The following is a 26,496-nucleotide window of genomic DNA, read 5'->3' on the forward strand; positions in this document are numbered from 1 at the left end:
AAATGTACATGGATTATTTTTTACAGTATACAGTTTATACTTGACAGCACTATCATCTGTGTAGGTTGGATTAATGCGTATTTTCATATATTTAACCACTTGAACTGTCAATACCTACTAGTCTGCTCTTCTTTCCCCTCTACACCAAAGCTCTGCGCAAATAATAGCCAATCTACAAGCTCACAACGTCTCGCAGCGCGAGGCGTTGTGAGCTTGTAGATCTGCTATTTTTTGGCTAATGTTCCATTAAGAATAAGGATGCTAGGGTTCAAGTGATCAAACATGATCACACAAAGATTTGGAGGACCCCCTGTAGTAACTCTGAGGACCCCCTATGGGTACCAGACCCCCTGTTGAAGACCTCTGGTTTACAGCATATACTACTGGTGAGAGTGCAGATATGCAGATAGGTGGTCCCCTGGGGTGAATGTGGACATTTTGACTATATACTGACTGTGCTCCTGGGCTGTATTCTAGTTAGTATTTAGGCACCGTTCCTTTCCCCGCTACCCCAAATCTCTTTGCTGAAAATAGCCGATCTACAAGCTGTAGGATATATCGCAATTTTTTTACCCCTATCCCAAATCTGTTCGTCGAATGATCGTCCCCAGATTACATGAACGCTAGGGTTCATGGTCTGTCTCCCTCTCAGCTTTCCTTCTGTCTGTCTCTCCTACACTGTCTCTTTCTCAGCTTTCCTAATGTCAGTCTCTCCTATAAACCACTGGTTTATAGTTCCAACAGGGCTTGCTAATGTTCAACTTTAACGGAAGAATACTGAATTCTTAAAAAAAAAGTAATAAGTAAAGGTGGTTAAGGACAATGGTACATTTAGCTCACCGTAGAGAACTACTCTAATATTCTGTACTATTTGTCCCGAATAATCATTATAAAAGAAATAATAATAATAATAAATCTAACAGTATTCACTGAGAATGTTTCAGGGAAGGAGATGCTTTTCGGCCTCAGAGAAACCGGCGGCCTCGCACATAATCGCTTTAACTCTCCTGCTAGATTAAGTCAGCCATTATCCTGCATGGCCGTAATTGCTTGTATGAACGACTTTAAAAGGATTGGATTATGAGCGCTCTCTGTGGCCCTTAACAAACCTACACTTACACAATCTGCATCTAAGTGTGATTTTCTTTATGCATCAGAGTGTGAGTGTGAGTGTGAGTGTGAGTGTGTGTGTGTGTGTGTGTGTGTGTGTGTGTGTGTGTGTGTCTGTGTGTGTGTGTTCAACAGACATATTAGTGCCTTAAGGCCACTTCACATTGAGCCGATCCCGGGGCCGAGGATCCCCGATCAGATTTCGGGAGGACCCCCTGGGAAAATCGTTTGGTCGGCCCCGGAATCGGTCTTGGGCTTGAACAGTACCCCGACACCATCGGATTATGTTAATTAGCTTTTTTATGACCTCGGGACTCGTCGGGAGCACTCACGATAATATCAAAAAAGCTTGATATTTTCGGGTCATCGGGTAGGAATCCTTTACAATTATTGTCGTCTGAATGAGCTCACGGGATTGCTTCAGATTATATGAAGCCAGCTCCTCCCTTTTTTTAGAGTGTAGGCTATATTCTGTCACCTCACAATAGAACAGCCTACACTTTTATTATTATTATTAGCCTACTTACTTTTTACTTTAGCCTACTTTCTCTCTAAAATGTTGTAATCACTTGTTCAAAAACGTTATAGCCTGTTCTTTTTTTTTCTTCTTCTTCTGCGCAGTCATTTGGCGACAAGGCAGTGTATTCTATCAACTCACGAAAGCCTTTCCCCATATATAGACCTATAGGCCTATATAATATATGTTTTATATTTATAAAAGATAATACCATAAATCACCATTTGAAACGCCTGTTTCAAATAAGCGCACGGTTCGTATAAGCGCCTGGGCCGTTATTTCTTATTTGCAATTAATATTATCCTCATTATGTTTTATATAAGATCCCGGGCTATTATTTGTTTGGTTGTTTGGTATTATTTGCTATTTATTCAACTGGTCATTTATGTTGCATGGCAGTGGTGCGCTGAAAACAGCAAATCTACAAGCTCACAGCAGTGCTGTGACAGCACGTTGCAAGTGCAACGCACCTCGCTAGGGTCATATGTTGCATGACGGTAGAGCGCTGAAAACAGCAAATCTACAAGCTCACAGCCCTGTGGACAGACACTTCTAAAAATGTATATGCTGCCCAGCCCAGCCCAGTGCTACGCTACTATGTGCGTCGGGGAACAGATTGCCAAAGGACTCCAAAAAAAGAGAGAGGAAAAAAGAGAGAGTCTGCTGCTCTCTGCCACTGCTGGATCAGAATAACTCATTAGGCTACCTGTTGTTGCTGCCTCTTTTTATCCAGTCCGCATTGTGAAGAAGTAATCCATTATTTTGAGGTGCAAGGGATATGTCCCTTATATATAAGGGAATGTCAGGATAGTCCATTTGGTTACCATTTGGTCTCCATCATTAAGCTGGGGATCACCTGGAACGCCCTCATTGTCAAAACATTAAACAATGTCCCAGAGAGAGAGAGGTCCTGTCGTGTCCAGCATTTTGAGGTGGAAACATGGAGAATGCACAGGCTGATCATACATTTGCTGACGCGTCGTTCGCTTCACGCTGTTGGTTATAGGCCTATATTCATTATTTATTTATTTTGGTCGGCAAAGCCCATGTTCAACTTCAAGTTCAAACTCTCTCACGCAACATGTCGCTTTGATGTCATGCAGATGTAATGGGCAATTTCCTATTGATCAGATAAACACCTGAAAGTATTCACGCTGATTAACAGTTAATTTGAGCAGTGATGGTAAAAGTAGGCCTAATCAGTGAGAATGCTTTCAGGTGAGCCTTTCTCCGCGCTCAAAGGCCAAGTAAAAAAAAAGAGAACTTGAACTCTGTCGGTCTGACTGTCCCACCGCCTCATCCAAGCCTTCAACCAACTGTCCAAAAAGGAAAATGGACATGTAGGATTCATTTAGTTCCATTACACTGTCAGGGTATTGCATATCACCTAAAACCGGATTAATTCTTCAAAATGTGGACTACATCACATCACAGATGCAGCACTCAAGGTAATTAAATGTCAGACCAAACCTCACCGTTGTGACTCCGACCAAGCCAAATATATTATTAGCCTATCTTATATAAATATAATAACGATATTATATATCCCCACGTGTGGGGAAAGGCTTTTTTGAGAGGTGATAGAATAGGGTGGTAGAATAGGGTGGTTGGGCCCATTAAATATTAAAAAAAAACTCTTTAAGAGGCTGCGCAAACAAAGAAAAGGAGGCAAATACACGTTATAGCCTACACAGTAGGTCTATATGTAGGCTGGTAACGTGTCCGTTGGCTTCACGCTGGTCGCAACGACTTCACTTTTAGCGTTTCTTGGTTATAGACCTATTCATTCTTTATTTTTTATTCTATTGGTCGGCAATGTGCGAGCCCATGGCACCATCCGCGACCCCACGTTGGGTCGGGACACACAGTTTGAGAACCGCTGCCACTTTCTCAATCCGTGGAGGCTGTAGCCTTGTTTCTTTATTCAATCAACTGCCAGAAAAAATAAAAGTGAGTGAAGAAAGAGAGAGAGAAAAAAACACTCTTGATTTTATCCCTCTTGAGGGGGCGGAATTTTCATCTAGTCGCGTCTCTCATGGCACCACCCCCCCGAGATCGTGGGTGGCTAGAATCGCGAGACGTCGGTCTCATTTGTAATGGTCTGAGATATTTCACTTGGCACAGCGGGATATACCGGGCCCGATCGCAAGACAGAGGATCGCTGTCGTTTGAAATGAACACCGATAAACCCCCGGGCACGACATCTGATTGGATCCAACATCGCAATTCGTCTGGGAGGCCTCTTAAACACCATTACGCATTGTGATGGGACATCTGAGAGGTTCATAACGTAGCTTTAAATTAAGTGGTGCAGCGACAGCTTTGCTTGTAGGACGTCAATGTATTCTCCATCGCCCATATTAGGTCATCACCTTGCAACTGGTGTACAACTAGCAAATGATTGGTCGTTTCTAATTTGTTGCCGACAACAGGGAAACAACGTGCTTTTGAGAGTGGCTTTGGCATTTTTAAAAACATTTAATTTTCATAGATTCACAAGCCCAAGTAGGCTGCCCAATTCATATGGATAGGCTACTTTAACACCTAGCCTACAGTAGGATTCCAGCAATGACTGTACATGAATGTGCGTGCGTCCTCATAGGCTACATGGCTCCATTACTGCGGTAGGTCCTGTTTGAGATTCGTTCAAAGCAAACTATTAGTTTCTCTAGTGCGGCGCAACTTTTTATTTTATTTTTGCTCCATGCGCACATGTAGGCGCACGCACACATCTAGAGGCGCGCATGCACGTGATGTCAATAAATGACCAAAGAAAACACCAAAGCACCACTGGTCATAAGGGGTAAGACCCAGACAGGGCCCAGACTAGAGAGTCAAAATAGTCCAGTGTCAAAACATTTAAAAATAGTGAAAAAAGAGACTGAGATATACCTTCATCTGTTCCATCCATGATGGACACACTGTCCTCTCTGGAGACAAACGGAGAGTCCGCAAACACTGCCCTCACCTGGACAACACAGGAACAGAAAAGTATAAATACTATTTTTTTTAAATCTCATTTTTGAGTGGTGGACAGCCACTTTTCAGACTGACTTTATCCGTGGCTAACATGTACAATATGTGGTTATGTTAGTCTGTAGCACGGGCTGCAATGTGCAATACCGCTAGTGACCACTGGTGGGGGCTGTACACGCGCACACACAATCACGCGTACGCCAACGCTCAGTTCACACGGGTGTGTGACAGGTTATGAGCCATTTTTGGAAAATATTATCGTCTATTTTGCTATTCGTATACTATTCCTTTACACTACAGTATATGGCTTTAAGGGCTTAAATGTATTCAGCCTCCACAATATCAATCACCATAAAGCCAGTTGTGTTTATTTGAGTGAATCAATAAAGCAGACCACGCCTTTTCTGTCTATCCTGGATAAAGTTGTCTGTTTACACCTCACTTACTTTGTTGCCGTGAGTATATATATATATATATATATTCTATACTATAGTATATTACTATATAATAGTATAATATAGCTCATGGGTAGGCCCGTCACAATTATGACATAATTGTCTAATTGCAATTATTTGACATAAACACAATTATTTTGTCATAATCGTTCCATGTTGAAAGAATAACATATTTCCAAACATTTTCAAAAATAGCGATGCAACGCGTTTTGTGAGCTTGTAGATTGGCTATTTCCACACATTTGTCAGCACAAAATCACCTGTAGATTTAGAGGACTGAAGTCTTATGATATTTAGTTGACTAAAATGAATAATGGATTTGTTATAGGGCATTTCTAAGCAACTTACGAACTCAAAAATGTTTACAATGGTCCATTCATTCATACATTGGGAAACTAGAATAAAAGTAAAATATTTCAGATGAAAACTAAACTGAATTTTGAAACTAAATCAAAGTTTGCTGTAAAAAATCTACAGTAGTCCTGAGTTTTGATGTAAAAATAATGGAACATGCGTGTCTGAAAGAGCAGCTCCACAGCACTGTAGCCGCGGCTGTTATTACCGCACCGCTAGCTAGCGTGGATTATATTTAGCCGCGCTGCATTATTGCAATTGACTTGCTTTAGCTAATATCCTAGTAGCGGCTAGCTAATGCGGCCAACCCCACACGCACAAACACAATGCTACTCTTCATTATTTTAGGCAATGGAGGGGGTGGGAGGGAGGGGGGAAAAAAGTCTATTAAATCTTTTAAGTAATCAGTTATAACAGGACAAGAGGTCAGTCAGACAAAATGGTATTTAATCTGAAGCTTTGGCCTCATTGTTTGAGTCAGACTGACTGAGGGGAAACAGGCAGGGGCCACAGTGGGATAACCATTAAAAACTAGTATTTAAGCTATTTTGGATGGGAAGTGGGAACCCCATTTTGCAACTATACCTTTCAAGACGGGAACCCCTTTTGGGGTTCTTGCTGCGTGGGTGGAAACCTTGTATGTCCAAAACCTTCCTTTTTTTGGTTACTATTTTAAAAATGATTTAAAATAGTGAAAATGCAGATAATATGGCAGCCTCTGTTGGAAAGGTGGTCTGTCTCCTGTGACAGAGCCTGTGCTCGGAGTGGCCCCTCAAGTGCCTGAGAACAGTCCGGGTTATGTTCTTCTGAATACCATTTTAGGTTATTATCTAACGTTTTCTGTTCTTTATGCTGTCAACAAAACTCTTTGGCTGATTTGTTGTTTTCTTTTTCTTTTGTCTGTTTTTTCTTTTGGGATGGGAGGATTTCAGTTTTTTCCTTGTTTTGTCCTTGTTTCTTCCTATTCAAAAGGGTAATCTGAACCATTGTCCTTTGACTGTTATAATGTTCAAGGTACCCTCAATAAAACTATGTTAAAATTAAAATGGTGAAAATAGCTGATCTACAAGCAGATGTTGAGAGGTCATTGCAGGTTTCGTGCCACATTTTGAGCTTGCAGATCTGTGATGCTTTGTATTATCAAGCAGGGCATTCATTTACAGGGGGGAAAAACAAAGGTAAAAATAAGCTGGAGATAAGAAGTTTCTACAGACAACAACAACGATGATGATATAATGGTTGGACAGCCCCTGGGTTACAGATGGTGAATGAATGCCAGAATAACAAAAAGATGTCTTAGAACGTGTTTTCTTAAGAAAAAAAAGTTTCAAAGGTTCCCTGTGTGTTCCATGGGATGCTACCTACTGTTTTTAAAAACTGTCGTGTCTCCCTCTCAGCTGTCCTACAGTCTGTCTTCCTTGCAGCTTTTCTACTGTCCGCTTCCCTCTCAGTTTCATATATTTGTAAACATTAAAAAGCGATAGTTCAGTCCTACCCGATCCAGTAGGTGCGTGGCCTTCTCCCCGGGCAGCAGACGGAGTCCTGCGGTAGCTTTGAGGACCAGAGGACTCCTGCTCCACATGGCAACAGGGATGGCTTCCTGAGCCACCGCTAACAGCTCCAAGATACCTGCTTCACACTGGGAGAGACATCCAAACAATATAAATACACTGCAGAGACACAGCCATACAATATAAATACATAAATGGTTCTAACCCATTCAATCGTCTGAGGCCGATTCTAAAAACGCCTTCTAAATCATGACCTAAGAACGACCATTCTTTGTGTATGACACTTGGGTGTGGTGTGGTGTTAGCCATTAACATTCCGTAAAGCTGACACATTCCGTAAAGCTTCCTGATGAATAGAGAACACTCGGGACAAGACAGTAAGCACCTTATATTTTGCATTTAGTAGGGCTGGGCGATATGATGATAATGATTGTTGGGACGATACAGATTTGCCATGATATTCCTTTTCAGAGCTATCGTATGGATCGTGATACAGACATTCATACAGACAAGGCTCTGGATACAGCGAGTGCACGTTCTATGAGTCGAAGCTCTATAGCTTAATTTACACTCTCCCGATTAGGGAGTCTTACTGGTAATTTATGGCTATGTGGAGCGGTGCGGTGTGGTATACCTTTTCAGGGTCATCAGCGTAGGCAGACAGGCCTGGCTTTATGGCTTTGAAGGTCTCGTGGGCGAGCGTAGGAGCTTCTGTGGGAGAAGACACAGACAGCACATGAATGAAACACAAGCAACCTGGTTTCCCCGTTCTCAGTATGTTGGCTGTAGATCATGCTGAACGTTTACTGTACATTCTATGTGAATATTATAGTGTTGTACCCTTTTAGCTGGCCTATGACTAGATTACATCCACCAGACCCTTTTCCTACACCGTCTCCCTCTCAGCTGTCCTACTGTCTGTCTCTCCTGCACCTGTCTCCCATCTTTAAAGTGTGAACTACAACTACTCCTAATAATAACATCTGGAATGTATATAGCACTTTTCTAAGAACTTAAAGACGCCACTGATTTAGAAGGCATTTATAGAAGGCCTCAGGTTCACGGACAACGTTGTTTTTTTTTACAACAAGGGTTCATATTTTAGATTGTAATAAGAGAAAAGAAAAGGTGGGTGTTAAAATGTTTCCATTTTCTGCTTTCTATTGTTTTAGCAAGTTTAGCGATTTTGATTTCAGTGGGTGGGGGGATGCTTGCAAGTGGCTAAATAGGCCCTATGCAGTGATGTCATTACGTGCGCATCCCGCATCAAAAACTCATTCAAGTCACCCAGGGACTCATTCATGTCATGGTCCTGGGGTCCCGGGGATGCGCCTCCATTGGAGTTCATGTTAAAATAATTTACTGTGTCGCGGTAAAAGAAAAAAAAAATAGAAATTCCACAGACACCACCATTGTTCATGGGTGAAAGCATCCTACTTTACCCTACGTTAACACAAATAAAATCCACGTAGAAAGTCTTAAACAGGCGATAGAAACGTCAATGTTTTGATTCCACCGACGTCCGACGCCATTTTGCGCACGTAAACTTTATATTGAGGACTCATAAAACGTTTCTGGGACCCATTTGAATGACCACCTGTGGGTCCCGGGACCCATTACATTGAAAACCTAGTAACATCACTGCCTATGTCTTTTTAGACACAATAAGCCAGTGATTTCTTTATTACTAGTTACAGTAACACTACTAGCCCCCATAAGTCACATCTAGCCCATGAAAAATTGTGGTGCATCTTGGGAATGGGTTTATCCTTTATTTTCTCTAATTACAATCTAAAATGTGAACCCTTGTTGTAAAAAAAATGTCCTTTAAGACCTGGAATTATTTTATACCTTAGCTATTGAAAAATAGCAGATCTACAAGCTCATATCGCGGCATTGAGTGCCGCGCTATGAGCTTGTAGATCTGCTATTTTTGAAAAATGTGTGCAATTGTGTGCAATTTTGAATATATCATTTTCAAAGCAAACCTTTGTCAACTAAATTTTTTGCAAGTGGGTGTCCCTGGAACAACTTATTTTGAGATTGGGGGTCCTTGACATGAAAATATTTGAGAACCACCGATGATAGAAACATGAGTTTTATAGAATGGGGTCAATATATTCAAAGACATTTTTCAAAAATAGCAGATCTACAAGCTCGCAGCACGGCACTCGGTGTAGTGATGTGTCGTTCATGAGTGATTTGTTCATAAGAACCGAATCACAAGCATGAATCCTGAACAATTCGTTCATTTCCTGTTACGTTCAAGCTTTCATCCATATCCCCCGTCCCCTCCCCCTAATATGAACGGTGAACGTGAACGAATCGTTTTACTTTGAACGGATCATTACCGTGAACGTGAACAAAATGATTTGTTCACTGAAATGATTCGTTCACTGAAATGATTCATTCACTGAAATGATTCGTTCACTGAAATGATTCGTTCACTGAAATGAACGGGATTGCCTACCACTAACTCGGTGCCACACTGTGAGCTTGTATATATCTACTCCATACCGTTGTCCTGCAGCTGGAACTTGAACACGTGGACGCGCGTGCCCGTGCTCCCGGCGTCAAACATGACTCCGTACTGGAAGCGGGCGCCCCTTCCTCCCCCGGGGACCACTTCCATAGAGGTGGGCCGGTAGTGGGGGGGCAGCCTGTGGCTCAGGGCGGGCCGCAGCCCGTCGTAGTGGCGCTTGACGAACATCAGGTAGGTGACGAGGCAGCCCGCCAACACCAACACACTGGCCAACCTGGGGACGACAGGACAGGAACAGTCGTTACATCCCGGGAAGTAAAGTAACATTGTGTCATCTTACAAATCTTCTCATAAGAATCTTGGTCCAAAAATAAACAAAATGTTGTCGGGGAAGTGGCTCTGTATTGTTTATGATAGTCAGTCACTCATATTTGACACAGGCTGTTTCTGGTGAAGATTTTACTAATTCGGCGGTGGTAACGTTAGCGTTTTCTGGCCGTCAGTCGATGCAAACAGAAATGTATTGCCAACATTATTAGTGTGACAATTTAATCGTCAACTTAAATGTGTACATGTGACAGCGACAGTCCTACCTGGGGATCCTCATGGTGAGCTATGAGCCCTCCTACCAGCATTCTGCAGCGCAGAGTTCAGCCTTCAGGACCCGCTCAGCATCATCACCACAAAGGTTGGGCTTCCTGTATGGGAAGAGACAGCAGGAATGAAAGAAAAGATGTTAGAGATGGATGGATATTGAAAGTATAAAGTTTACACCCGATAGGGACAACATACTATATTGTTGCAAAAACCTCTTCTCCATTTTCTTTTTATGTTTTTTTTACTACTACTTGTTCATACTACAATGTCACACAAAATAGTTTGTAGATGGACTTTTGCTACTTTAGAATTTGAACCCAGAAAAGTAACAGTTTTGGACATATGAGGTTTCCAACTGATAGAGACAATTTACTTCATTGTACAATAAATAGCAAATCAGATATGTTTGATTGTTATTTTAAAGAATATTGTCTTTTTTTCGCATTCCTAAGCCAATAATTTGAGGAGACTTCATAGGGAACACAGAAGGCTCTTTGTGTCTCCATAGCGAACAAAGCAGTCTCTTTTTTGTCTCCATAGGAAAAAAGCAGGCTCTTTCTGGCTCCATAGGGAACCACTGCTGGTCATCAAATTATTGGCTTCGGAATGCGACCAAAACTAACAAATATCCATGGGGTGAGTATTCGATGTAAAAAAAAGTGGTTAAGTAACAATCTACTATAGGGTCATATTATCTTACAGTAGATGCCTGTCTTGCATAACACAAGCACAACGGAGACCGCTGTGAGCGTAACGTTCCTTTAGTTTTGTGTAGAGGTGTGCGTGACGTGTGACATCAATTGTCTGTGTTCTTCTGTTGTCCTGAAGCGACATTGTTAAGGTATCCTGTTTGTATTGTTGGTACTGCCCTACTCTGCAGGGTGTGGATGAACTGAGAACACACCCAACAACAGCGACAAAACAATAAAACCACAACCAGGCATGGAGTGCCACTATAGCCACGCCATCCAGGATTCAGGTGATTCCTGAATCCTATTGTTAGACTGATGATAGCTTTACCTACGATCCTAGACTACCATTGTTATGCACTTGATGTATTACCTTGTGCTGTCCTTGCATATTGTAAATCACTCTAGATTAAGAGTGACATCGAATAAAACAACGCTCTCATCATTAGCACAAAAAAGACAGAAGAGATTGTTTTTGGTGCACCACTAGATACACACAGATCTCCCATTACTATTCATGGTGAACAGATCGACCAGGTATGTTCGTATGCAGAGTAGTAATATACCATCTTTTGTCATGGAAAGATCAGATTGAATCTGTGTGTAAGAAAACAAAGCAAAGAATCTACTTCCTTCGACGTTTAAGATCATTTGGTGCTAGTAGACAGATTCTTCTTATGTTTTTCACTTCTGTTATTATGAGTGTTCTTCAGTACTGTAGTACCACCTGGTATGGATGCTTGTCTGCAGCCCTCAAGTCACAACTGCTGCAACAACTGAACATTTGTTCAAAGATAGTTGGACAACCACTTCAGAGGCTATATACATCTACGTATGATAACAGCATTCTATGGTTGGCAAGAAATATTACCTCTAATAGTAGCCATGTGTTGCATAGAGAATATAGGTTGCTGCCTTCAGGAAGGAGATACGGTGTTCCAGCATACAATAAGGTCAGACTAAAAAGGTCCTTTGTCCATCAGTCGACTTTAAGGCTTAATCAGGAGTTTGGCCATAGGTAGGCTTAGCGGTGGACATTGCTCTTGTCTGTATTATCCTTCCTTATGTATGTAAACCTGTCTTGTTTTTGTTCCCTTGTGTCAAATGTTTGTATATATGTTTCGCATACATGGCTGCTGTGTCGCAAGACAAATTTCAGTGTGAACTGACAATAAATACTATATCATACTATATCATATCAAAATGCCTAAATTGACATCTGTCTAAAGAGAGACTTCAATATTGGGCGTTTCACGAGTGCGGAGAGGACATTGCTTTCATTTAAAGACCCTTTTCAAATTCAGAATTAGGCATATATACCTTTTATAGAATTGTACTTCTCGTCTGTTTTCACTATCAATGTTCTTTTTTAAGTATAAAGCTGTCAGATATGTCAGTCATTTCTTTGTATATTTAGGTTATGTGTCAAGTGTCATATCTGCCATATGCAACTTCAACGCCTACAAGCCAAACAGAAATGTAATTGTCAACGACAAAAAAACACAATTAAATTGTTCATCGCAATTATTTGAGTGACAATACCGTCATGTAAAATGTCATAATTGTGACAGCCCTACACACATACAGAGGTTTCGTGGAATGCTGTCATGCTGGAATGCTGACAGCTCAGAATATCTCTGCAGAAATGTATTGGATCGATTAAAAATAAAATCAAAACAGTGGCGTCATCATTAATACAAAAAGATGACATGTCAAAAACACTATCCAAAACAAATTACAAGGAGGTTGAATTTACCGCAGCTGTTATTTTCTGATTCAAATCATTGAACCTTATTATTATTATTGTTCAGATTCATAATTCATAATAATGCTCATTACAGAAAGGAATCCAAGGATACGTTTTTCATTTGTTTTACACAAATTACTTGATCATAAATATAACAAGGTTCTGCACAATAGAGAGAGGTCTCTCACCCAGAGCAATTAAGAATGCCTACACTACACACAGCACAGCTGACAGAGTTACAGGATGTATTAAACCAGTGGTCCGGGGACCACCAGTCGTCCTTGAGGAGGTTCCAGGTGGTTTCCAGCTAAATGATGTTGAGTTGGTAACCAAATGGACCCTTATGGATCTTTAACTCTTGAGAGTGTAAAATGAAACCAAATGGACCTTATGGGGCCATTTGGTCTCACGTTACACCTTCAAGAGTCAACTAGTCTACACAATTATAGAATGTTGAAGTTATTTTGATCAACATTCGCCTGTTATCTCTCCTATGGTAGCAGCACAGCATGGAAATGTGGACAAAAATCTTACCCAACAACAACCAAATGTTCTAAGTTTTGGGTCAGAGAGGCTAAATGTCATCAAATGGTGGTCCGTGGCTCAAATGCAGAACAGATAATGGACCTTGATATGGAAAAAATGGTTGAATACCAACAATGTTAAATGATTCATATTAGTTTAACAAAGCTGGAGAAAGATTTATGATCCCTCCTGAAAAAGAAAGAAAGAAAGAAAAAGCTCTGGTTTATGAATCAATCTGCTACAGACCTGAGCGGGCGGCGAGATCAGACGGCTTAATTTGGAGAAACGAACGGCGTTAATTAAAGTGTAATTATTAATTAATCCTACAAACACAGAGGTGTTAAAATGAAGATGTTTTCACTTCTTCTCACACAAAAGTCCCCGTTTGATGACGTCAGGAAGGCACCGCCCACCGGCGATGACGCACGCGCTGAAAAAGAAATAGCAGATCTACAAGCTCACAGCACGTCGCTCCCGCGACGCACTGTGAGCTTGTAGATCTTTTTTTTTAATCTTTGCTTCTGGGGTTCCCTAGAACAAGATATTTTGAAATGGGGGTCCGTGGCCAAATACATATCATTTTGGTGGTCCTTGACAGACAAAGTTTGAGAACCATTGATTTAGCAACATTTTTTTTTTTTTTTTTTTTTTTTAGAAAACTGTTAGGATTTACAAGACTGATTGTAGCCTACATCAGTGGTTATATATAAGGATATATTTTAATATTTTTGGCCACGGACCCCCGGCCATCTCAAAATATTTTGTTCCAGGGACCCCCAGAAGCAAAGATTTGAGTTAAAATGTTCACTCTGAATTTGGCTCTTCTTGCCTTAAGCTAGATGCAGAATAGATACCTTTTTTAGAGAAGCAGACAGTGGTGGGAAAAGTAATCAAATGTTTTACTTAAAGGGTTAGTGTAAACAGGGTAAAAACATGTAAAGTATCAATACTGCGATGTAGAAATACTCTGTACAAAAGTATAGCCTACTATTGGTATCGATGTACTCAAAGTAGGCTACCCAAAGTAAAAGTAGCCTACTCATTATGCAGAATATGTCCCATTTCACAGGTTTTCAAATATCAAAAGATCTTTTTGAAAAATCTACAAGCTTACAATGCGTCACATTGTGAGCTTGTAGATCTGCTATTTTCAAACGTCCCAAATATAGGGCTGAAGTGGTTAATGTGTATTTTGTAATAATAATAAAAGTCTACAAAGTAACTCGTTTTTAAATAAGTATTGTGGAGTACAATATTTGCATTTTTTAAATAATTGTAGTGGAGTAAAAGTACAATATTTGCCTCTGAGATTAGAAAAAGTACTGAAAATGGGAAATACTCAATTAAAGTACACAAATACCCCATGTAGGCCTACTTAAGTACAGTACTTAAGTAAATGTACTTAGTTACTTTACACCACTAGAAAATAGCAGACCTATACAAGCTCGCAGCACGCCGCTTGTAGATCTGCTATGGTAGGACTTTTGCAGGCTTATTTCTCTCAATCCTTTTAAAGAAGCAGATAGTTTTGATTGTGGAATCAGTGGTTGTAATAAATATAGGTGTTTAATGTTCCTTTTATTCAGATTGTTATCATAACTGTTCATAGTAATAATGGGAATTGAGAACATACTGTATTTTTATTTTTTTTATCTACATTTTTATCTCACGATTTTGTAACCCATTTTTCACCCAGTGTTAATTGTCTAATCCTACTCCCTCTGCCAACCTGGGGAGAGCAACGGACTGACCTCATGCTTCCTTCTATGCATGAGTAGGCCAAGCCGTTTCTTTTCACCTGACGGGGGAGTTTCTCCGGTAGGATGTAGCGCGTGGAATGGAAGGAACACGTGCCTTTCCCCTCCATCAGGGGGAGGCAGTATAGAGACCAGGATTACAGCATGTTTCTTAGGGTACCTACCTACCCTAGGAGACACGGGGAGAACATGCAAACTCCACACAGAAAGGCCCTTTCGCCAATTGAGAACATACTAAATCAGTGTTTCTCAACCTGTGGGTCAGGGCGTCTTTAAAAACCTTTGGCAGAAAATAGCCAATCGACAAGCTTGAAGCCCTGTGTGTGTGTGTGTGTGTGTGTGTGTGTGTGTGTGTGTGTGTGTGTGTGTGTGTGTGTGTGTGTGTGTGTGTGTGTGTGTGCGCGTGCGTGTGCGTGTTCGTGTGTGTGTGTGTGTGTGTGTGTGTGTGTGTGTGTGTGTGAGTCTGTGTGTGTGTGTGTGTGTGTGTGTGTGTGTGTGTGTGTGTGTGTGTGTGTGTTTGGTGCTTCCTTGCCTTTAGAATTAAACTCTACAGTTGTTTGTAAACAAGACAAGACATTTATTTGTGCAGCACATTTCTCAGGCATCTAAAAATGATTGACATAAATCAGAGCACTATAATAAGGACAACATCAACCATTTTCAACTGTATCTCCTCATCAAATGCAATGATAAAATGGTAACATTTTATAATAACCTGGTCCCTGAGCGAGGGCCTGTTAAAACAGTGAAAAAATATATACTGTAGGTAAATACAAAGAAGGCTCAGGGGAGGCTGCTATTGCCAGTTGCGAATGGCTGCCACCTTTAAGTGGTTTTTCAGGGCGATTTTAAAGGATGCTAGGGAACCACACTCCTTTAAGGCCTTCGGTAGGGCGTTCCACATTTTGGTTGTATAGCAGAGAACGAGTTTGACCCTTTGTTTGAGTTGACTTTGGGTTGAATGTGATCTGTGGTGTTGTAATTGTGGACGTCCTTAACGTTTATAAAGTATTTTGCCAGGTACATGGGTATCTTAGTGGTGTAGTGTATCTTGTACACCAGGCCCATTGCAAGTTGCTGTACTGTCATCTACTCTGAGCCATCCCACTCTTAACTGGTGAGTAGTGGTGAGGTGAGTCTGACAGGGAAGGTTAAGCAGGACCCTAATTTGTTTGTTTTGGGCTGTTTGGAGCTTAGTTTTCAGGGCTTGTGGGGCGTCACGATACCATACGTGGACTCCGTAGTCAAAGAGTGGCTGGATTATTGATTGATTGATTGATTGAAGACTTTATTAGAAGTTTGCATAGGAAAAGGTACAGTTTCATGACGGTACAGTTCACTGGTACAAGGTCTACTAAAAGGAGATCCATGAAAAGACTAAGCTTATTTCCACTGGAAACCATTGAAGTATCTCATATAACATTGAATGACAGACAAATAGAACACAGTACTATGCAGTAGATATGTAAAGAAAAACAAAAAAGAAAACAGTAAGTCTAAACAAACAGTATGGGGCAGGGGAGGGTAGGGTTGGGCTAGGTTCATTTGCACCAGCTATGGTCTTCAGTGTGTTGAAGTTGACCATCGGGGCGATCCTCTGTAGGAAACAAGTTTGTTGGTTGATTTTATTACCTTTGAAGTCATCTTTTTGCTGGAAAGATTAGCTTCAAGGATACGTGTTATGACCTTGTCGCCCACTTTGATTGTAAAGTTATCGACCTTATCGACGTACCGGTAGTTAGGTTGAAGAAAATGGGTGAGTGGTCCTTTTTAAGACAAAATGCAAAAGAAACACATAAAAGAACAATCAAATACAATTAAAATAGTTGAAGAGAAAGTGGAAAATTATTATAATTTTCAAGAAACCCTTTTCCATAAATGGCTTCACTCTGTTTAAACCTGCAATCCAGAGCGTAATTATTTGAAAGAATAGGGCCTATGTTAAATAAATATCATTTTCTTCAGCAGAGTACTGTATCACTTCATGCAGAGCCATGGCTGCTACTGTACATTAACTGCTTTTGCTGGGGACCCCCTGGAACCACCCCTCTAAAAGGGCCCCCGGGGGTCCCCGGTCCCCACTTTGAGAACCCCCTGCCCCCACTATCTATCAAGTCAAATTCCCTTGTACATGATGCCAGACCTGCTCTGTGACAACAAGTGTGACCCCTCTTCAAACAGACAGCCCGAGGAGAAGGGCCGGTTTGACAAAACCAGATAACTGTCATTCTTTAACAAAGCGGACCCTCCACCGGCAGAAGCTCGACCTTTTGTTGCCTTTGTTTCGCCCCTTTCCTTTCCAAAGGTTTCCCTCCAATTTTTTGACATGCGACGAGGCAGCAGAAGCCAATTACATTCTCATTGTCCCCCCGCCGACAATATGGCAGCAGCTGCTGTGTCCCTCCCCGTGCCGGGCCAGCCCCCGGCGGGCGGCTCTGTGGTTCTGTTAAAGTTTAGCAGCGTGTGGCAACAGGCTCCTTTCTATTCATTACCTCAATTAAGAACCATTAGCACTGATATATATGGGCCAATCTGGAGGGGGTCCCCCGGGGGACCAGACAAGCTCCCTCCCGGGACACATCGAGCTGTATGGCACCAGCATGCGTGCACAAACGGGCAAATGCACGCGTGCGCGTGTGGCGGTAGATGCTTTTGCTCACACACGTGTGATACTAGACGATTGCAATTGTTATTTAGGCATTAAGAACCAGAGTGACTCAACAAGTGCAAGATCAGAATAAGCAGTATATAAGCAGGTACTCTAGTCAATAAAAAAACAAGGTAAAAGTAGCAGTAATAGCAGTTTTATTTTGGTCATTAAAATTCAAATATACATTATTATATTATACATGTATATTTGATTAATTTGAAACTCTGAGAGTGTTCAAATGGAACCAAATGGACCGGTTCCATTTGAACGCTCTCATAGTTACAGACCTGTTGGGGCTTGCTCTCTGTTCAGGGCTTGCTCTTTGCTTACGGTAATATTATTGTCCTCTTATATTTTATGTCTGTGACAAAAATGGAATTTGGACAAAAATGTCTTGCCTGCCTTCAATTGCTGCCATAGCGTAAATATATGTATACTACTCTGAAGATATGAGAAGACATGAATACTAAAGCAGATCTTAGTCAGAAATCTCTCATGTTTCTTTCCCGTAGATTATCTTTTCTCAACGACAACATTTAAAGGGGTACTCCACCACTTTTCAACCTATGTTCATATAATTGGTCCTCACTCAAAAATAGCTTTTTCTTTTTTTCTTTTTTTCTCAGAGGAGGGCTGTGGGCAGGTCAGAAACCCATCGTCTTGTGACATCATCGATTGCCAATCCAGTTTATAGAAACTGCAGGCTTTCTATTCCTGAAAAGTTGCAATTTTAAAGTGGAAGCCATTGTTCTCGCGATAATAAAAATCTAAATATTTTTTTCAAAAATATTGATTAAATTCTTTTTTTGGAAAATGATGATGTCACAAGACGATGGATTCTGAACTTCCCACAGCTCTCCTAGGAGACTTGGACTGAGTAGAAAAAAATTGTGATATTTTATCATGAACATTAGTGAGGACCTATTATAATGAAGACAGGTTGAAAAGTGGTGAACTACTCCTTTAAGAATCTGATTTTGATGTTATTTAAATAGCTTTTTGCAATATGCATCACACGCACATGCACGCATGCACATACATTCGTGGACACACGTGCGTGCTCATAACGGGAAATTATAATTGAGGGGCCTTGAGAATGACTTGACTATGACTAGTAGATGTGTTGGTGTGCGTGCGTGCGTGTGTGTGCGTGCATGCATGCGTGCGTGCATGTGTGTGTGTGTGTGTGTGTATGTGTGTGTGTGTGTGTGTGTGTGTGTGACAGGCCATAAAAAGGACCATATGGTTGTGTGATGGCTGCAAGGTTCAGAGGCACCGCCCCCCCTCCCCTCTGACGCCTTTCTCTCTTATCACTGATCAATAGAAGTGTGTGTGTGTGTGTGTGCGTGCGTGCGTGCGTGCGTGCGTGCGTGCGTGCGTGCGTGCGTGCGTGCGTGTGCGTGTGCGTGTGTAAACTGTTGCATTATATTGACTTTATGTTGGAGGGAATACAGGTTATTCATGGCTTTTTTGTTTGACTCTCTCTCTCTCTCTCTCTCTGTCTGTCTCTGTCTCTCTCTCAGCCCTCTACTTTCTCTCCGTCCTCTTATTTCTCTCTCTTCCTTTCCAGTCGAGGTCAAATACCCTCTATGCACAGACAGCAGCCATGTTGGAAAGAAATCGGGCCTATTCCATACTTCCTTCACAGGTGTCACCAATGACACGTAATGAAGGCTCTGTTCCATTCTGGTCAAGCAGAGTCAGGGTGCTGATATTGGTGCACGTTGGCTCACTGGAAACACTCTGCTACACCAAAGTGTGGTCCAGGGACCCTCATGGTTCCTAGAGGGGGTTCCAAATGGTCCCTTATGGGTGTGTAACTCTGAGCAGAGAGTGCACAAATGGAAGGTGTGAAAACCACTGAGCTATCCACAACTTTCCAACATCCCATTGTGCATTGCGCAGAAGACGAGTGGCATTTCCAGGCGTCGCAGCCGAGTGTGATCTACTAAGCTCACAACGGTTGCATCTGCGACGCGACGTGAGCTTGTATGTCTGCTGTTAACCGGAAGTGTCCTGCAGATAATGCTACAGTAAAGTCTTGTGAAACAGGTGGATACACTAAATGGAACAGAAGCGGCTTCATTAGAAACATTGGTAACGGGTCACGGTGGTGCGGCATGTTGCGCTGTCGCCTCTCAGCTAGAAGGTCCTGGGTTCGATTCCTGCTGGGGAACGCTGTGGGCACTGGGGGCGTGTTCTCTCCTCCGTGTCATCAGTGCCCAATCTGCCCATACCCTAGGTGGGGTTGGCGAAAGGGCCTTTCTGTGTGGAGTTGGCATGTTCTCCCAGTGCCTGATGGAAGGGAAAGGAACTGGTTGGAGTAACGTGTTCCTTCCACGTGCTATGTCAGGCCGGGGAAACTCCCCGCTGTCAGGTGAAAAGAAGCGGCTTGGACTACTCGTGTATAGCCATAGAAGGAAGCATGAGTTCAGTCCGTTGCTCTCCCCAGGTTGGCAGAGGGAGTGTAGCGCCCAGGATTACATTAGATAATTGGCACCGGGTGAAAAATGGGTTACAAAATCGTGGGATAAAAAAAAGAAAAAAAAGTAAAAAGAAAGAAACATTGGTAACATCTGTGAAGGAATTAAGAAAGAGGTCGATGCAATTTCTTTCAAATATGGCTGCAGTTAGGGTTGCCAACGGCATGCAGTGCGCCCATTTTACCAGATTAGCTCATCTATTCTTGTTCTTTATCTATTCCCTCTCTCTCTTTCACTCTTCCTATCTCCTTCCTCTCTCTCCCCCTCTCTCTCTCTTTCACTTGTCTTCTCTCACCCCCCCCCCCCCTCCAATAACACACACACACACACACACACACACACACACACACACACACACACACACACACACACACACACACACACACACACACACACACACACACACATGAGTAGCTCTATTGTATGCGTTTCACTCCAGATGCCCATCAACAGCCGCAGTGTAAAGAGTCCCCGCCCTCCTGGGACCCTGCATAATGTCCGTCACAATTAATTTGTTAAAACGGGTGCTAGCAAGACGCCATGAGGTTAGACACCCTCCTCCACTGATCAATGGCAGCGTTTACTTTAGACACATGAAAGGAGACAAAACATATTGCACTAGTGGTTATTATAACATTTCATGCCAAGGACCCTCACATTCAGGGATGTGCTGGCCATTGGGAAAAGCGGGACAACTCCCGAACGGCTGGTTCATTCCCGGCATGTCCAGGCCGGCCATTAGGAAAAAAATAAGAATAAAATGTCGGCCTTCGTTCCATTTTGGGGGCTGGGCGGCCAACAAAGTAAATCATCACTGTCGGACAGAAACCTTGTATCTCCAAGTTTCAGATCTATTTTTTTTTTTCGCAAAGCAAAGCCCTGATTCATCATACAAGGCCGTTGCACAAAAGTAGTGAAAACAGCCGGTCTACAAGCACACAACACCTCGCATAATTTTTTAAATGATAAATACAAAACAAATGGTTTTGGACAAGGTTTCCACCCGACAACGACGAAATTTAACTGTACAATAATTGGCCCACTGGCTTGTCACTTGTCATGATCTGAAATGGCAAATCTTTGAGTAGCAGCAGCGCTATAGAGAGAGATCTCTCTCTATAGCGCGCAATGAGGGCCTCTCCAACTCTTTTCCCCGGGCTGAATCAGGGGCCCAGCATGTCCCTGCTCACATTTAGGCTATTTGGCTTGCCCCCCTGCCTCAGCTGTTTCATTACTTTAATTACTTCAGTCAATATTAGTAGCTTAATGACTAGCATTAAAATGTTTTTTTTTCTTTTTTAATGTCCGATGTATTTGTATTCAAATACAATATACGTAGGATCAGGAAACAGAGAAATTGGAGTTTTCCTGCTAAACTTCAATCAATGAAGATACGTTTTTTTTTTTTTTTTTTTTAAGATTTGTTTTTGGGCTTTTTGCCTTTATTGGATAGGACAGTAGACTGACAGGAAATGGGGAGAGAGAGGGAGTGACACGCGGCAAAGGTCACCCGGATCGGAAATCGAACCGGCGGCGCCAACAGGTATTGATGCCGAAATGGCAATGCCTATATGGTATGCGCCTGGTCCACTAGGCCACCAGGCGCCCCTGAGATGTTTTTTCTTTTTTATGTCCAGTTTCAACCTGTTTCCGGTGCAAACCGGATGCACTACTTTTCGAGCAGATTAGCACCAGTGTGATTTTTGATTAAATAAAATAAAACAAATACCTCTGGAATCTTGGGCGTGGCGTCCTGGACTAACGGGAATATCTCGGGAATCTCGTGTTGGGGCATTAAATTAATTAAGAAAAGCTGAAAGATTATGCAATGTGTCCCTCTGGAGTGAGTGTGGAAATATAATGGCCCTCTGGAGGCAAATCAAGATAAAAAAAGAGCAAACACATTTATACACTCACAACACGTTGGCATGTGACGCATTATAAGGATGTATATATATCTGCTATTTTCGGCCTATATGTGCAAATCCCTATACATTGGCAGATATCCGAACCTGTGTCCCAAAACCTATAACCCCTCTAATCCTTTATGTATTGTATTGTAGCTTTCAATCAAGCTCTAGTTAACGCCGGGGAGTGAAAGCCTGGTCGCTGCGTGGTCCATATATGTAATTTATTCTATAAGCTCCTAATAGCTTTTTATCATTTAATGGGTCGGGACAACGTGCTTAATGGTTCTGTAATCTTCATAACCTTTTTTTTTTCTCCCATCGTTGCTGGTGGCACAACATTTTCATCATAATGACGGCGACAACAGAGGCTGAGTGAGTGGATGGTAATCGTCAGGGAGATTTACATACAAAATGACCGAATTTAGAACAATTACGACGTCACGTCATCCCAAGCCACAGGCACTTTGCGCCGCTGCTGCTAATCCAACTAAGTTGTTAAGCGAAGGGGGAGAGTGATGGAGAGAGAGAGAGCGGAGAGCGAGAGAGATCAGAAAGAGAGAGAGAGAGAGAGGGGGGGGGGGGAGGAGAGAGAGAGAGAGAGAGAGAGAGAGAGAGAGAGAGAGAGAGAGAGAGAGAGAGAGAGAGAGAGAGAGAGAGAGAGAGAGAGAGATCATTTTGTGAATCCTATGTGTACTCAGATTTGGTTCCAAGGATTTGGGGAAATCAGTTTTTAACTCACTATAATTGATCAGTCATCCTGGACAAGCAGAAGAGAGAGAGGGATGGAGAGAGAGCACATCTGTGTGTATTTCTTCAAAGGATTATAATAATACCATGAAACGAGGCTATCAACTATTAGGATCATAAAAGCTTCATAATAGACTTCTGTCAAAAGCAGACTGACTCTGGCACAAAGCGCACACACACACACACACACACACACACACACACACACACACACACACACACACACACACACACACACACACACACGGCTGAAGAAGAAAATAATGTAAATGGTGCATTTATATAGCGCCTTCATCCAAGGCGCTTTACAATGGTTGTGCATTACATTCACCCACTCACACACCAGTGGTGGAGGAAACCATGCAAGGCATCAACCATCGGGAGCAGTTAGGGTTCAGTGTCTTGCTCAAGGACACTTCCACTCTGACTTTGTGGGAGCCCAGGATCGAACTGGGAAACTTCCGGTTCACAAGTGGCCGCTCTACCTCCTGAGCCACTGCCGGCAAGGCAAGTCTTGTGTCTGAGTGGCTAAATCTCATCAAATGGTGGTTTGTGGCTCAAATGCTGAATAAATAATGGACCTTGATATGAAAAGGGTTGAAAACCACTGCTCCAGTGGGTCACTCTTATTTGTTATACTGTTTTTTTTTTTTTCTTTTCTTTTTTGCTCTAACAACACAGTTTAAAAACAGGCCTTTATATTGTCCCAGATGTCGTCCTATTATTATTTTGATAATTTCTCTTCCACTAATGGCTTGTTTACCAATGATAAACAGTCAGTTAACCACGGTTAAGCTTCTGGGTTCAAACCCAACCATGAGAGAAATAATAATAATAAGACACACTCCTCCCCCCCCCCCCCCCCTTAATGCAGTCTAATCCAGATCGTGTTTGTTAATCTAAATACACATAACCTGAGGAGATGAGATGGGGTTTTTAATCAACTTTAAGAGAATTGGTCATTGTAGTAATTTTTTCCCTCTCTCTCTCTGTCCTTTCACTAGCTACTAGAACAGTAATTCTCGCCGGGAAATCCCATTCGGCAGCACACATTATAATTTCATTTTCTGCCTCTCAATCATGTCGAGGGGGTAATCTTAAATAATCCAATAAGATTAATCATTATTTATTTTCTTTTTTTCCAATTTGCTATTTATTGGTGTATTGTTTGTTTGGCCCCAATAGATTGGATGGGAACGCTGTCTAGTCCACTTTGGCTTATTGGTTTTGTTTTGTCATTGTAAATATGATCATTACCCCCACTTAAACAATGGGCAGGGATTGCTTTTGTTTTTGGCATTAATCTGATGTGCGTGTGTTTTACTTTCACCTAAACCATTCCTTGATAGTTGTCACCAACATGTCCATACATACATACAAAAGTAAATGTCCATGCAAAGACTTGGCCTTGTCCGTGGCAATTTTTAGATTTTCTGTTTTACACAATATAATATTGTTCTTATTTTGATCATAATAACCAATTACTGAATTCTACAGTTCTACAATTCTTTGACAGACAGGGAGAATAACTGGAGTGATATGGACCACTGTGTAAAATTAATAATAGATAGATAATATAATAGGATATATTTGGACATGTTAATGTTATCATGCCGGCTGATAACGTTCAATAGTTGTCAGTCATGCCACAAAGAGTGTTAATTTGCCTGTGAGTGTAGATGTGACTGGGTATCAGCACAAAGCATCCATCCACAACTAACTGTTGGATAGCATCATGGGCATGGGTCTTAACCAGGGAGTCCAGGACCCCTAGGGGGTCCTTAGAGTCAAAGTAACTGCCACAAAAATAAAATACAAATAAATAATATACAATTAAAGTAGCACTATGTATTTGTATGAATAAAATGTAAAGAGTATGTTTATACAATATAACCTATTAAAATGGGGGGGGGGGGGGGTGTATTTGGTCTCCCTGCACTTCTATCAAGACATTTAAATGTTTTGTCTAGGTGAGACATGACCTTTGACACGATCACGTTTCCGGTGTGTCACAGATTTTAACATGAAGATTCAATTAGCTTTCAGATCTGCTACTTTAAAAAAAAGAAGATTTTAATTGTGAAAGGTAGAGTAACAGCTTTGGGGTTCAGAGTCTTGCTCAAGGACTCTTCGACACTAAATCTGAACTGGGAACCCTTCGGGAAGACGGGAACCATCCGTGTTCTAAGACTGAAACGTATCTGAACCACTGCCGCAACATATAGCCTACCGCTCTGACCAGATGTCCTGCCAACTCTGACATCTTTTAATCCGTGCACAGGCTACCCGTACCTCCTGCGTCTTACAAGATGAAAGTACAAATCTTTAATAATTATTCTAATATACTTACACTGAATTATATCCCCTCAACAAATCCTTCAAATTATTCCCTAATAATCCCTCTATACTATGGAATCCCATGGCTCAGATATATGGCTGCAGCTAGTGAACAGCCACATGGTTGACTTGTAGGTTATTCTTGGTCAGTGGTGGAAAAGTACTAAATTTTATTTACTTAAGTAAAAGCATCAAGACTGCTGGCCTGGCGTAGCCGTCTGGGCATCTAGGCTGGCAATTTGGCCTGACAGCGTGTCGTGGGTTCGATTCCCGATCCCGAGGACCTTTGTTGCATGTCACCCCCCTCATCTCTCTCCCCATTTTTAGTCAGTCTACTATTTGAAGTTACACTGGGTATGTATAGAATAAGGAAGGGGGCGTGTCTGATAAAATGAATATCAAAAATGTAAATACTGAATCGAAAAAATGTATCACTTCAAGGTCTATTTTATAGGCCTACTTCCTTCGTATGCCAGTGTCATGCTGCAAAAATAGCCGACCTAACTTCACGATTTTCAAAATGTGTTAAATCTTTGGAACATTTTAGAACATCTTATTGTGAGAAAAAGAATAGTCTTCTTTTTTGAACATTTTGGAAGATCTTTGCCTATAATGACAGTCAGGCATGCCCAAAATAGGCATGGGAGGTTGAAAGTGATTTAAGGAAAGGTATTGTAAGGCCGTCCTCATAATGCCCTGTGTCTGCAAACCCTCCCGGTTTTTCATTTGGTCGGGACTGCATTAAAGTCAATCCAATTTTCATTCACTAGCATGGCTCCTCTAAAGGGGATGAGTGAATAAAACCACTTTGTTTCATTGTATGATAATAATGTTTCCCGAAGCCTTGCGCGCAGCACGACATATAATAATAATAGTAATGGGATAATTTAATGCAATTTCCTCGACGTGATGCACCCTGATGCTCTGGGGCTAATCTGAAAGCATTGTTTAAAATAAATTGAATCAACAGAGTAAAAAAAAGAAAAAGCTTTAATCTGACAGCCAGGGCACCCTCTCACCCTGACACGCAGGTGGAGGAGAGAGTTATCAGGGTTGGATAAGGGAGAAAGTTACCAGGCTTTATATGGACTTCAGTGGACTGAAGCTAGCCAGCATTCTTGTGTCTGTCCTTTTGACTGTTGTGTGCTCTGCCTGTCTTCACTTGTGCATGCAATTTGTCAATGAAGAATTCAATTAATCAATCAATCAATCAATCAATACAAATGTTTTATAACTACATTTCACATTTCACGAGAAGATCAAAGCCAAAGTACATACAAACACTCCCTAGTGCATGCACATGCACACGCAAACGCACACTTATCATCTTTATTTGCGTTCACATTTAATCAAAAATGTTGCCATAGATGGGTGCATTGTTGTCTTTACTTTGAAAGCGAGATCACATCAGATTTTACCATCTAAACCTCTGGTCACTTTTTAATGCATTAAAGGACTCGGTAAGTTAGGAGCAGCCAGGGGCCCTAAATTAACTTTTCAGTTGCAGTACTGGAGAGCAGTGTTGTAAAGTAACCCAGTACTTTAACTTACTCAAATGTCATGAATGTATTACTAGTTCTCATTACAAACACATCCATGTCTTGGTAGTCCCACACAAGCCACCACAGTCTCATAAATCATGTTTTGGG

The 26,496-nt window shown here is 41.7% G+C and overlaps 1 protein-coding gene across 1 annotated transcript in view; it reads right to left on the bottom strand.

Moving 5' to 3' along the window:
* The window catches only part of entpd6 (ectonucleoside triphosphate diphosphohydrolase 6), a gene marked incomplete at its 5' end in the record, with an annotated part of 50,021 nt that overhangs the window by 11,303 nt on the left and 12,222 nt on the right, over positions 1 to 26,496 (bottom strand). Inside the window, 5 exons of the mRNA XM_080740556.1 lie at positions 4,520 to 4,595; positions 6,908 to 7,051; positions 7,558 to 7,634; positions 9,441 to 9,679; positions 10,035 to 10,103. Coding sequence (XP_080596682.1) covers positions 4,520 to 4,595; positions 6,908 to 7,051; positions 7,558 to 7,634; positions 9,441 to 9,679; positions 10,035 to 10,103 — 605 coding nt within the window. The remainder of the gene's footprint in view (positions 1 to 4,519; positions 4,596 to 6,907; positions 7,052 to 7,557; positions 7,635 to 9,440; positions 9,680 to 10,034; positions 10,104 to 26,496) is intronic.

The sequence above is a fragment of the Nannobrachium achirus genome, assembly GCF_963921795.1.
Source record: "Nannobrachium achirus genome assembly, chromosome: 13".
Classification (NCBI taxonomy): Eukaryota; Metazoa; Chordata; class Actinopteri; order Myctophiformes; family Myctophidae; genus Nannobrachium; species Nannobrachium achirus.